General features: G+C 45.5%; 2 protein-coding genes across 2 annotated transcripts in view; one reads left to right on the forward strand and one right to left on the reverse strand.

Annotated features, from left to right (window-relative positions):
- Positions 1 to 13966, forward strand: part of LOC309550268 (uncharacterized protein) — a gene marked incomplete at both ends in the record, with an annotated part of 461917 nt that overhangs the window by 331237 nt on the left and 116714 nt on the right. The window lies entirely within an intron of this gene.
- LOC309549900 (uncharacterized protein) overlaps positions 7620 to 13966 on the reverse strand; it is a gene marked incomplete at its 5' end in the record, with an annotated part of 101551 nt that continues 95204 nt past the window's right edge. The window contains 1 exon segment of the mRNA XM_082250391.1: positions 7620 to 8827. Within this exon segment, the coding sequence (XP_082106517.1) occupies positions 7901 to 8827 (927 nt within the window). The 3' untranslated portion in view covers positions 7620 to 7900.

Below are 13966 nucleotides of genomic sequence, written 5' to 3' on the forward strand. Positions count from 1 at the left end.
CCAAACCATATTTCAGACCCACGACTGGGTGGGTGATGGACAGACCAGGACATAAAAGGAGGGGTACTTAGCTTAGTATAATGAGGAGTAGGCATCACATGAATGCCCCAGTATTTGAGGGAACAGGTACACTAATGATACGAGCATGCAGATTTTAGTGGCCAGAGTGGTGGGAGGACTGTTGATAGAATGAGCCTCTATCTTAAAAATATTAATCTTATACCCTGAGAGTGTACTGAACTCAAAAAGTGTTCTATGGAGCACTGATGGAGAGAGTTGCAGCTCAGTTAGGGTGCTGGGAATTCTGGGACATTATCCAGTAACAGACAAGGGATGTGTCTGGATGGTGACTGTATCATTGTGTGTGTCAGGTTCCTATAAGGTATCAGGATGTCCCGGTCTATTTCTCCATGGAGGAGTGGGAGTATTCTTTTTTTCTTTAACTCAATATATTTTTTATTGAAAAGGTTGACAAGAACAAGTCATTAACCTCCCTGGCGGTATGATTCTTTTGGATTTTAGGTGCTGAAAGCGGTACCATTATTTTGCATGTAATTCTTGTGAATGAGCAGCCCAAACCAACTGTATACATTTATTATTATATATATATATATAATGTATACAGTTGGTTTGGGCTGCTCATTCACAAGAATTACGTATATATATATACGTATATATACATACTGTGTATATGTATATATATATATATATAAATATATATATATTTACATAAAAAGTACAGTAAAACTGCAGGAAAGGGCACTGGGGGGCAATGTAATGTGATTTTTTTTTTAATTTGAATGGTATCAGTGTGTTTGGTGTGTTTTACATTTGAATTTGCCGCCGGTTCCACCCCCCTGCGAACGTCACGTCGCAGGAGACGGAAGCCGGGGCACAGAGACGATCGGGAGGAAGATCCGCCGCGAGACACCGCCGAGACACATCGCTGGATCCCGGTGACAAGGTAAGTAACCTCTTTTACAGGATCCAGCGATGCTTCTGGCGGTACCCCGAGTGTGGCTCGGGGTTACCGCTTTTGGCTCTGAAATGTAACCCCGAGCCACGCTCGGGAATACCGCTAAGAAGGTTAAACCATTCCAGAAAAATTATCACACACACATCAAGGTATTAATGTGAAGACCAACCATGTCACAACAATACATGTAAAGCAGATCATTTCTATCTTTAACAACAGATTGCATACACACCGCATTGGGTCCTAACACAATCAGTCAAAGCTACGTTTACAAATTTCTATCCAGAATTAAATCAACCGGTGATAACCCCTAGGGGGTCAAGCCAAGGTGACCATACTGCCTGATATGTATGTGAGCATCCTCTATGCTGAAAGATATATTTTTCTCTTTCCAATAAAAATTTTATTTTATTCAAAATGAGTAAATAACATACAGCGATGAATAACATACATCAAATTGGAGCGTAGCACGCTTATTGCTACATCAACAAATGAAAGTAGTAACAGTTACATACAGAACTTATTCAAAGTGTTGGAGGGAGGGGAGAAAAGGGAAGCCATGAAGAAATACAAAGACAATTAGGGTGTTTGTTTATCAATATAAAGGAAAGATATATTTTTCTAAGCACATCGTATCTCCCATTGTGTGATCCATTCCTTCCAAGAGGGAGGTTCAGCAGATTTCTAATGTCTAAGTCCCGGTTCACACTTGTGCGATGCGGGAAGGCTGCGAATTCGCAGCCTGTTCCCGCATCGCAAACGCACATCTGGCAGTTCACACTGCCATATGCGATACGCAGGGGGTGTCAATTAAATGTTAACGACACCCCAGTTTGATCGCATATCGCAGTGCGATCTGACAGTTCGTACAGGATCGGATCGCAAAAGTGTGAACCACTGTGCGATCCGATCCTGATGCGGCTGGAAAAAAGGGTCCTGTGCATCTTTTGTGCAGGTGCAGTGCGAATTTCAGCCATACAAAGTGTATGGCTGAATTCGCATCCGCACATCAGATCGCATGTAATGAAGGAGCAGTGCGCTCCGAATTACATGCGATCGCCGCACTCGCATGAGTGTGAACCGGCCCTAAGGATTAACTTTCTATCCTGGAATAGGGCCTGTGCTACAGCCTGTTTGGTGACCTCTTCCACCTGTAGATCATCTAAGACACCTAAGAGGCAAGGTTTAGGATTCTGTCTAATAGTAACCTGAATTACCCTGTTTATAGTGTCCAGGACTCTCCCCCAGTAAAGATGTTGTTTGGGGCATCTCCACATTAGGTCGATTAGATCACCATGATCTCTAGAGCATCTAGAACATAAAGGGTCCTTTCTCATCCCCATTTATAAAAGCCTTGCAGATGTAAGATGGGCCCTAAGTATGATGTACAGCTGTGACAGTCTCTATGCAACATTAAGGGATCACAGCTGTACAGCTTGTAGAGCCTCCTCCCACTGTTCTTCCTGTTCTTCCTCAAACGCTCCCACATCCTGTTCCCAGCGAGCCTCAGCTCTCATGGGGAAGTCCAGTGGCGGCATGTGCATAGGGGGCGCAGGGGCGCCACCCCCCCCCTCCCCCAAAAAAAAAAGGAAAGAAAAAAAAGATTAAAAAAAAGAAAATTCCAGGTCGCCGGACTTAGTGGTGGCTTTGAGGTGGGGTTTTCGACCCGGCAGAGGCGCCAATTGGCTGCCTTCTGGGGCATCACCTGGGCGCAGGTCATTGCGCTAGGACACTCCCACTTTTGTGATATCCTGGCTGTGATTGGTCCAGTCTCCAGCCTGGACCAATCATCATTCAGGACATCCGATTCCTGACCCTGCTGACGTCGCAAAGGGGGGTTCTGCCGGTGCGTGCATCAGTAACGCACCGTCACCGCCCGATCTCCTTCCTGCCGGACGGATCTGACAGAAGAGGACTCTCGGATGACTGCTGTTGCTGCATAGGGGACTCCGGCATCGATGTGGTGTATCCAGAACCTTTGTTAACTGGAGCATGTCAGCGTCCAGACCTGGTGGCTTCTGAGCATGCTATTCCAGGCATGGCTCCAGACTTACTACCTGTGGAGAAGGCCAAATATTAGTCATCATCAGCTTGAGAGGTGGGTCCCCAGATCTCTCAATGACGATGATTGGCGCTCTAAAGACAATGGGACTGGTGTTTTTGCTTCTTAGATACAAACTTAATTGACAAACTTAATTGACTGCCTTTTCTACTGAACAGTTTTTCACCTTTTGGAATTACATATTGATTTGAGTGCTTTAATTTTGGGCCCCAACGCATGCCAACATTAATTATCTCTTCACAGGCCAGGAGTAGGGAGGCACTGTGCCCTAGAATTAGGTCTCTGTGGGTAAATGACCTTTTGCTGATTAACTCAGAGACACTGAGAAGGGGCTTGTTGAGTAACCTCACTTATAGATGCCTATGCTGTTGTGGCTGACAGTGGTGTAGAGTGTTAAAATATTATTCTGTTAAACCTGCTACAGTATTTCTCAATCACACTGTGTGAGCGTTAGCATCTTCAACCTTGTGATTGTATATTTTGGTGTTAATTTACCATTGATTAAGCCCTATAAAGAGCTTTTAACATTTGTTAAAGCCCACCTAAAAATACAAGGTTTATAGGCAGGTTTTGGGTCAGTTTGGGTGGGTCCTTGCAGGAGAGATAATGACAGAAGAACCCATTTACAGGCAGCTCCATCAGGGGTAAGCACTGCAAGTGGGGGCTCACATCTAGGAATTTCCTTCTGGTCCTTTTGCAGAGTATGACCATGTCTGGAGGAAAGAGCCAGGCAAATGAGATGAATCCTGTCATGAAAATAATATATCCTAAAATAACATTTATTGATTTATCTAACACCAGATCTCAATAAAATGAGGAAACTGACCCCAAACTGAGCTCAGCTCGTACACAGGAGATCAATGTCTCCTACTAATTTCACTCATGTCCATCATACATATATAAGGATAAGTTGGTATATATCATAAGGTTCGTGTAGGTACAGATATTTCCTCTCTTCACTTAGATGTAACATTTAGTGACGACCATTTACTTTATTACTGAATATATCTTATTACTATTATAACAATCTCCTTACTATATGGATTTTTTTGTCTCAGCTTTGTTTGTATACATGTCTGCATCATATTTGTTACTGATGTCAACATTTGTATTAATTACTGTATGTATAATAAATGACTACGTTCAGATTCTATTTTTGTATATCTTAGTTGGTGACCTGCCTCATTTAAAGTCCCACGACCTCTGTTTTCTGTTTGCATTAACCATTAGGGATGGAGGCACGTCACTGTGTTTGCTTCAGATCATATTCCTCTATCTTCATCTGTTCACTGGTCAACGTGTTTCACACAAGGCTTCTTCAGGACTATGAAGATGTACAGACAGTTTTCTCTTGAAATGAACAGACTCGATATTAGTGTTTCATAGACATAGAACATAATCTGTATTTATGTACATCATAATAAATACAAATAAAACATAAAAACACATCCCCTAGACTGGTCATTGGAGACAACAAGCGGAAGAGTGTGTGCACCTGGCTGTGTGAAAATACCCTGTATATGGCTGTGGAGTAATCAGTGGGAGGCCCGATCAAACCAATATCCAAGCGGCTCCTGCGGGAGTACCGCTACACAGAAAGCAAACCTTGCTTCAACAAACAGTTCTCTCCTCAGGACAGAAAAGAAGACAAAGGCGACTGCACCAAACTTTGATAAGATGCTGCAATGCACATCGATCACCCAGAGAGCAGAGTCCTTTCCATATGTTTTCCTTTTGGTTACTCCCTAGCAGCCCGCAAGGCGTCTGCTCCCTTCTGCTGACCTCAAGCTAAACATACTCACGTGTCCCGGACCTCTTCCACAGGGCAATCGATGCATTCGCAGGGCGACTCGGATCCCAGAGGCAGGAACACAACTGCTATATCTGGGCTGGGCACGCTTAGGGGACATGTGCAGAATGGAAACATTTGTTTCGTTTCGGATAGATTCGTTATGTTACTAATTTTGTTTCGTTTTGGAATATGTTAAGTTTGGTTCCGGAATTAATTTACTTTTGTATAGTTTTTGTTAAATATATTTTCATTTTCGGTAAAATTTGTTTAGTTTATTAATCTTCTAATGAATTTCAACTTTTCAGAATGATTGGAATTCCGATCGGTCGAAAAACATTCACTGATTCAAATACTGTGTGAAGAATAGCTGGTTGTTAAGCAGGGGGCTGGGAAGCCGGCCGCCAGCATCCTTACCAACCGATGACTCATCAGCTGTCAGCAGGCTTCCCCACTGACAGATGAATGGAAAGAAAAGATTGCCGGCATTGCTCAGCAATAGAAAAAGGTTTAAAAAAATGACGTGGGATCCCCTCCCCCCTCCCCCCCCCAGTCTATACCAGCCCCACGGCAAAATGTAAAAAAAATTAATGGCGGGGGGTCCCCCAAAATCCATACCAGACCTTTACCTGAGCATGCAGTTTGGCAAGTCAGGAAAGGGGGGACAAGCGACACCCCCCCTCCTAACCCATACCAGGCCACATGCCCTCAACATGGGGGGGGGTGCTTTGGGGCAGCTCTGCCCCCCCAACCCAAAGCTCCTTGTTCCTATGTTGATAGGGACAAGGGCCTCTTCCCCACAACCGTGGCCTGTGGTTGTGGGGGTCTGCAGGCAGAGGGCTTGTCATAATCTGAAAACCCCTTTTACCAAGGGGACCCCAGATCCCGTCCCCCCCCCCACTCATGTGAATGAGTATCGGGACCATAGTACCTGTACCTATTCACCAAAAAAGTGTCAAAAAGTAATAAAAACACAAAATTTTTGAAAAATCATTTATTAAATAATACAAACCAGCCTCCCCCGATTTAGATCTGTCATCAATCACAACGCCGGCCGCACCCGAAAAAATAAATTAAAAAAAGACGCTCTCGCTGTCATGGAGGCCCTCTGCCTACTGCAGGCTCCCCGTTTCACATCTTTTATATAGGTAAGGGGCGGGGCCACCTGTCTACATCACCTGGTGGCATCGCCCCTTCTGACATCAGGGACCCAGCATGCACCGGTCCATGATGTCAGAAGGGGGCAGTGTTACCAGGTGACCCCGCCCCTTACCTATGTAAAATATGTCAAATGGTGGAGCTTGCAGTAGTTATTTTTTAATAAAGGATTTTTCAAAAAAATATTTTATTACTTTTTAACAATTTTTGGTGAATAGGTACAGGTACTATGGTCCCGATAACACCAAAGTTCCAGCGCTGACTCTGCAGTAATCACACCATACTATATACTATATGTTCCTGATACTCATTCACATAGGAGGGCGGGAGCTGGGGGCCCCCTTGGGAAAAGGGGCTTTCAGATTACGACAAGTCCCCTGCCTGCAGACCCATACAACCACAGGCCACGGTTGTGGGGAAGAGGCCCTTGTCCCCATCAACATGGGGACAAGGTGCTTTGGGGTGGGGTGGAGGGGCTTAGCTTCCCCAAAGCACCCACCCCCCCCCCATTTTGAGGACATGTGGCCTGGTATTGTTAAGGAGGGGGAGGCCCTCACTCATCCCTCCCACTTTCCTGACCTGCCAGGCTGCATGCGGGGATATGGTATGGATTTTAGGGGAGAACTCACACTGTTTTTTTTTTTTTTTTTTTTAGTTTTGGCTCCTAAGGGCCTGGTATGGACTGGGGGAAGGGGGGGATCACGCCATTTTTTTCTATTGCCAGGCAATGCCAGCATTCTTGTCTTTACATTCATCTGTCAGTGGAGAAGCCCGATGACAGCTGATGAGTCATGGTTGGTAAGGATGCGGGCAGCCGGCTTCCCGACTTGCTTCTTAACAACCAGCTATTTCTTCACACAGAATTTGCATCGGTCGACCGTTTTTTGACTGATCCGAATTCGATCGTTTTGAAAAGTTGGAATTCATTAGAAAATGAATAAACAAAACAAATTTTAACAGATTTCAACAAAATTCATTACAATTTCATTTGGAGATTTGGATACATAAGAATCTAGAAATAACCAAAAATTTGTCGAAATTTGTATTCGCACCGAAACGAATTTCACGTGTCTAACACTTAATGGCCACCCGCTAACAGCTGGGCTCCCAGCCAATGCAAATGGCCGCCGATGGCAGGGCCCACTCTCCAGGCATGGATCCTCTACATATGTGTGCCATAACACCACCCCGCTGATAGTTGGGGACTCAATGACCACTCGGGCCATCCTGGAAGACTTCTGGATACCAAAGGAAGCTCCTAACATCCGCACAGCTGCCCAGCACCAGACCCGCCCACCAATACTTCCAATAGGTAGGAAAGCTTCATACAAAAATAGTCCTATAAGTGAGGAGGACAAAAAAGGAATGCAGCCATTGGCTTTTTCTGAACATTTATGGGGGTGGGGTCTTATGGGGGAGGAATGAGGGTGGGGCTACCCAAACGTATGCTGCCATGAACATCTGTCAGGAAAGCACATTATGTCCACTAGATGGAACTGACCATTATAGGAAATCCCAATTCACCATGACTGGGGGAATGCGGGTCACATTTCATCAACACATTTATAACAACCAGATCTGTAAGTGTTTGTGAAATCTTCCCGCACAAAATATACTCAGCCAATGAAATGTAATGACTCCATTTTTATTTTTCTCCTGCTATTAATGGCCAACACAGGACAACACTTCATCCATGTCTTTGGTGATCTCTGATCTCCTTATGAAGTGTTTCTTACATGATGAAGATCAGCCATGGAGTATATCTGAGGTGTATATCAGGGTGTGCTTCTTCCCCACATGTCCACCAACATTCATATAGAAGACATTTCCCACACTCAAGGCACTAATACACCTCCAGGGATGTGTGGGACCCCTCATGTACAGGAAGACAGGACTTCAATGAGGAACAATTCCTTCACTCAGGACAGGAAAGTGGCTTCTCCCTCGTGTGAGTTCTCTGATGTCTGGAAAGAGAGGACTTCTGTGAAAAACATTTCCCACACGCAGGACAGCAATACGGCTTTTCCCCCGTGTGAGATCTCTGATGTATGTAAAGATAGGACTTTAGTGAAAAACATTTCCCGCACTCAGGACAGGAATATGGCTTCTCTCCTGTGTGCAATCTCTGATGTGTGAAAAGACTGGACTTCTCTGAAAAACATTTCCCACACTCAGGACAGGAATACAGCTTCTCACCAGTGTGCAATCTCTGATGTGTGGAAAGAAGGGCCTTCTTTGAAAAACATTTCCCACACTCAGAACAGGAATATGGCTTTTCCCCCGTGTGAAATCTCTGATGTGTGGAAAGATGGGACTTTACTGAAAAACATTTCCCGCACTCAGGACAGGAATACGGCTTCTCACCCGTGTGAAATCTCTGATGTGTGAAAAGATGGGACTTGCAGGAAAAACATTTCCCACACTCAAGACAGGAATAAGACTTCTCGCCAGTGTGCAATCTCTGATGCACGGAAAGACAGGACTTCACTGAAAAACATTTCCCACACTCAGGACAGGAATATGGCTTCTCACCAGTGTGCAATCTCTGATGCAGGGAAAGACTGGACATCACTGAAAAACATTTCCCACACTCAGGACAGGAATATGGCTTCTCACCAGTGTGCAATCTCTGATGCAGGGAAAGACTGGACTTCACTGAAAAACATTTCCCACACTCAGGACAGGAATATGGCTTCTCACCAGTGTGCAATCGCTGATGCACGGAAAGATTGGACTTCAGTGAAAAACATTTCCCGCACTCAGGACAGGAATACGGCTTCTCACCGGTGTGAGACCTTTCATGCACATTAAGATTGGATTTAAAACGGAAACACATCCCGCACTCAGTACAGGAGAACCTCTTATCTGTTGGAAGGATGGCACCATCCTTCACAGTCTGAGGTTCCTCAGGATAAGAGGAATATGATGGTCCGGCACCGTCCCTCACAGTCGGAGGTTCCTCAGCATAAGAAGAATACGATGGTCCGGCACCGTCCCTCACAGTCTGAGGCTCCTCTGGATAAGAGGAATACGATGGTCCGGCACCGTCCCTCACAGTCTGAGGCTCCTCTGGATAAGAGGAATACGATGGTCCATCTACACTGTGTGGTGCCGGATGGACATTTGAGGTAGCCGGGTTTTCTCCTGGACTATACTGTGTGATGTCCTCATCTTCTACTTTACAATCTGGAGACAAAGTGAGACAATCCTCTGAGGTTTTCCTCATCTTCCATCCATGTACTAAAATAGAAATACAAAGATTATTACTAGACATCAGCAGATTGGTTCCCCTAAACCAGGACTCCCCCACATCAGCCAGCTTTGTCTCTGAGGATCTTACAATTCCACCCTCAAGGTAACTAGTAAATGGATCCTCTGATCCTCTACCAGTTCATTTCTTTATTCATGGACTGTGACGGTACTCGCCGTCACTGAGACTGAAAAAACTATGTGACAGAAAAATTGATGGTTTGGACTGCTCAGTTGATCAGACTTGTAACAGATGCATGTCATCAGCTCAAACACCTGTCTTCCATGGATTGTAAATCATGTTGATTTGCTCATCTATTGTTTACAGTGGGTTCCAGGCTGACTTAAGTACGCTGAGCTAATTAGCATGTGAATGATAACCTTGTCTAGATGGGATTAGCCATGAGTCAGCTCTACCTCGTTATCTATTCATTATGTGATGCTTTTATGTAAATATTCAGGCCATTGTTCATGTAGTGACTGTCATGCTTCTCAAGTGTATAAAAGTCTACTGCTTGTTTTAATAAAGGAGTTAGTTGTTTCCAGACACATACAAGCTAAGTTCAGGCTAGTTTTTGTATGGGGGGCGGCTGGAATATCTCTATATGTCCAGACTGGAGGAAGCCTTATACTGACGGAAGACCACAAGCACGGTGTGGGTCGACGGTTCCGTTACATGGACCTTAGTCAGAGAGTGAGGAAACAACGAGAACTGTCTTTTATAGGAGTGACAGTGATGAGGGGATTATAGGACGAGTGTCCCCTCCCCCTCTATCACTCATTGCCATCTTCCCAACACAAGAAGTCCCGCACTTCCTTATATAGTCCATGATTTAGTCATGAATAACAGCGGGGCTGAGCCCCACCAGAGGTCAGAGAGTGAGGATGGGGGAGAACAACGAAGACCACCATCATTGGGTTACTGACTCCTCCCTCATTATCACTTTCTGTTTAAGGTTCCAAAGTTGGAGGATGTTATCACATTATTATACCCATGTAAAAGTCTGTCCTCCAATCAAATCATCAGATATAAAATGTCCAGATGGTAGGAAATGGGTGTAACAAAAGAGAATCCATATTATGTGTATATATAACAGTGGGTAGAGGGGAGAGAGCAGAAGTCAGGAGTATGTAATGTACAACATATAGTATATAGTGCAGTGGTCAGGAGTATATAATATACAACATAGAGTATATAGTGCAGGGGTCAGGAGTATGTAATGTACAACAGAGTATATAGTAAAGGGGTCAGGAGTATGTAATTTACAACAGAGTATATAGTGCAGGGTTCAGGAGTCAAAATATTTGTGTTCAGTAATCAGTTGCAGAGGTCCCACACCGCTGCCTACTATCTCCTGAGACTGCACTCAGTGACTTGGGTGTGAGACTATACAGACATATCCCTCCACCCGGCACAGCCAGCAAATAACAGAGCAAGTAACCCCGGGAGAATTATTCTGTAGGAGATCTTGCTAGACCCGGGCATGGGGCAGAAGACCCAAGGTACATACCCCAGGTGTCTAGGTCAAGCAGCTTCTATGGTAAAAATCAACATTTTGCTGCCAGCTGAACCCCAGAATCTCCATAAATCCAGTCTAGAGACATAAATTGTGTCTGCAGCACAGAGAAGGAAGATTATCCGAGAGAAATAAGGAATACAGGATGGGGAACACAGCTCAGGAAAGTGACCAGGGGATTACAGGCTGATATCACCCAGTCCCCGCCCTACACTGGACCAATCAGTGAGTGGTATGGGTGGAGGAATGTATTTAGTGTTAATGACCCACCTATGCTGATCTCTGTAGGAGTGTCCTCCTCTATAAATGTCCCCGTTATTCCATCCTCCTCCATAGACTGTTGATCATCCCTCACATACCTCTCTTCTTCTTCTGCTTTAACCTCAAATTCTATATCGATTGGATCTCCACTCTAAACAAAGTAAATGAGAGAAAATATAATCTGGAAGATATAAGCTTTATTATTGTGATATTATATATATAAAAAAAAACACATCCTCTCCAGAAGTCCATGTTCTAGATGCTCCAATCCACCAACCTTGTAACATTGAGGGATGGCGTGACCTTCCTGTGTGGAATCCCGAGAATACAGAGGACGGGGACATCTCTCTGGTGGGTTTCTGTAGCTGGATGACTCCACCATGGTGTCCTGATACAGATCTTTGTGTTCTTTTAGAAACTCTGACTCCTCCATCACCCCATCCTCATCATCCTCCTCTTTTATCTCTTCTTTAACCTCAACTTTAGAATCTCTCAGGTTTCCACTCTGAATATATAATAAAAATGACATCAATGGTAACAATGCAGATAATGTACAGATCCTAATGATACTATCAGTGATTGTTCCTCATCTACCTGATGATGGTGAGGGATGGTGTGACCTTCCTGTGTGGAATCCCGGGAATACAGAGGATGGGGACATCTCTCTGGTGGGTTCCCATTACTGGATCCATCTGTAGGAAACACACACACTGACTGAATACATTGTTTCTATGTGTTTATCAGATGATGGGGGATCTAGGTGGACCCTCCGTACTGCTCTCTCCTTTACAATAAAGTCTCCTCTTACCCGGTGATGTGAGGGGCGGCTGATTCTCCATCATGACGTCTTTCCCAGCACCGCTCACCTCTCCTGTCAGCAACTCAATGATCTCTCTGGTGACTTCTTGAATCTTCTTCTTTTTTAATTCTCTATTCTATCAGGGAAGGAGGTGGAGGCAATGTGTATGATCTCCAGACTTCACAGGAGGAAAACTCTAGATATGAACACAAATAGTAAAATCAAATGACATTCCCAGAATCCTCCTCACCTCACTGGTCAGGTCTCTTTTTATTTAAACCCCACTTCATGCTGAGGTTTCTGCTATTACATACAATGCAGGTCCAACAGCCCTACTTTGGAAGTAAAGAGGCCTGGGGTTCAGCCCACATCCTATGAGCACAAGAAATAAAGAGTCAGAGGGATATTGGAAGCAAGAGCTGTGAGGTCAGTGTGATGTCATAGCATTCTCTGATTCTGATTGGAGGGAAATCGGGAGGAGGAGCTGTGTGGTCAGTGTCATGTCATAGCAGTGGGGGAATTACGAGGGTTGCAGCAGTTGCAGTTGCGATGGGGCCCTGGAGTTCCGCCACTGTAGGGGGGCCGCCGCTGCTTGGGAGAGAGTACACCGGTCATTAACGTGCACTCCCACAGGCACACAGTCCCGCCCCGCGCATCCTCTCTGCCCATCCATTGAGTTCAGCAGTGTAGGGAGATACAATGTCGGGAGACTGAAAGAGAAAATCAACTGACCTGGGCTGTGCCAGTAGAGTGAAGAGGGAGGAGCTCTCCACCGTGTGAGGAGACCCCATGATGGGACCAGAAGTTACTGGAGACACAGGAAGAAAGAAAGCCAAAGACATACTAAGACCTAGCAAGGAGGAAAGACCGAGTGATCTGCAAGGGAGTGACAATGATCCCATCTCTCAATATCAGCACTGTCAATGATTCCCCCCTCCCCCACACCACTGCTGCCACTGATCCCCCCCCCCCCCCCCCACACACACACACACATACCAGCACCACTGATCCTTTCCCTCCCTCACCAACACCTTTGCTGCCACTGAATCCATCCCACCCCCCACTGCCACTCATCCCACCCCCCACCACCGCTGCCACTGATACCATCCCATTCCACTCCCCCAACCACCACCACTTATCTCGTTTCATCCCATCCCCCCCACCACCCCTGCCACTCATTCTATCCCCCTACCGCTGCCACTCATCCCATCCCCTCCACTATCGCTGCCTCTCATCCCATCACACCACCACTTATCCCATTCCACCCCCCCCTCCACCACAGCTGCCAATCATCCCATCCCCCCACCACCGCTGCCACTCATCCCAGAGTTGTAACTAAAGGGGGTCCCAATTGCAATGGCCCATGTGTTTCCCCTGTACACCTGGATAAGGGAGGGAGGGGGCATATAGAGAAACAAATCTCCTCCATTTTTCCAAGTTCTCCTCCTCTCCCTCCCATAGGCATTCAGCGGCTGCAGGAGGAAAATGGAGGGGATTTGTTCCTCTATGTGTCACCCCTGCTGCCCTCCTATCCAGGTCCTGCTGCCCTCCAGCCCCGGTAAAAGTGGGAAGGGCCCTGGCCGGGGGTCAGGGGGACCCTTCATGGTTTCTTGCACTGGGGCCCTGTAGGTTCTAGTTACACCTCTGTGTCATAGGATTCTCTGACCCTGATAGGAGGGACATTAGGAGGAGGAGCTGTATGGTCATTATCATGTCATAGGATATTCTGACTCTGATTGGAGGGAGGAGCTGTGTGGTCAGTGTCATAGGATTTGCTGACTCTGATTGGAGGGACATTGGGAGGAGGAGCTGTGGGGGGCACTATGTGAGGTTTCTGCACACAAAGTATAATTTTTCCCGGATGCGTCACACCTCTCCTAAAATTAAAGATTAACTTTGTCTTTGGGCTTTGTCAGGACACATCATATTCCTGTGATCTCCGTGTATTCCGGAGACTTTACTGATCACATTTTAAGATGAATATCTGAGACTGGGATCATTATATAAAAAATAAAATAAATCTGGATATTTACTGCAAAGACATGTTTTCCTCTTCTTATTTGAATCCTAAAAATAAAGACTTGCATATTTCAATCCTCCCTATATACACCCTCCACCCCCCACTAATAAAAGTAGTATAATCCGTTTGTCGGTA

The sequence above is a fragment of the Pelophylax lessonae genome, assembly GCF_965119305.1.
Source record: "Pelophylax lessonae genome assembly, chromosome: 3".
In the NCBI taxonomy this organism is placed as follows: domain Eukaryota; kingdom Metazoa; phylum Chordata; class Amphibia; order Anura; family Ranidae; genus Pelophylax; species Pelophylax lessonae.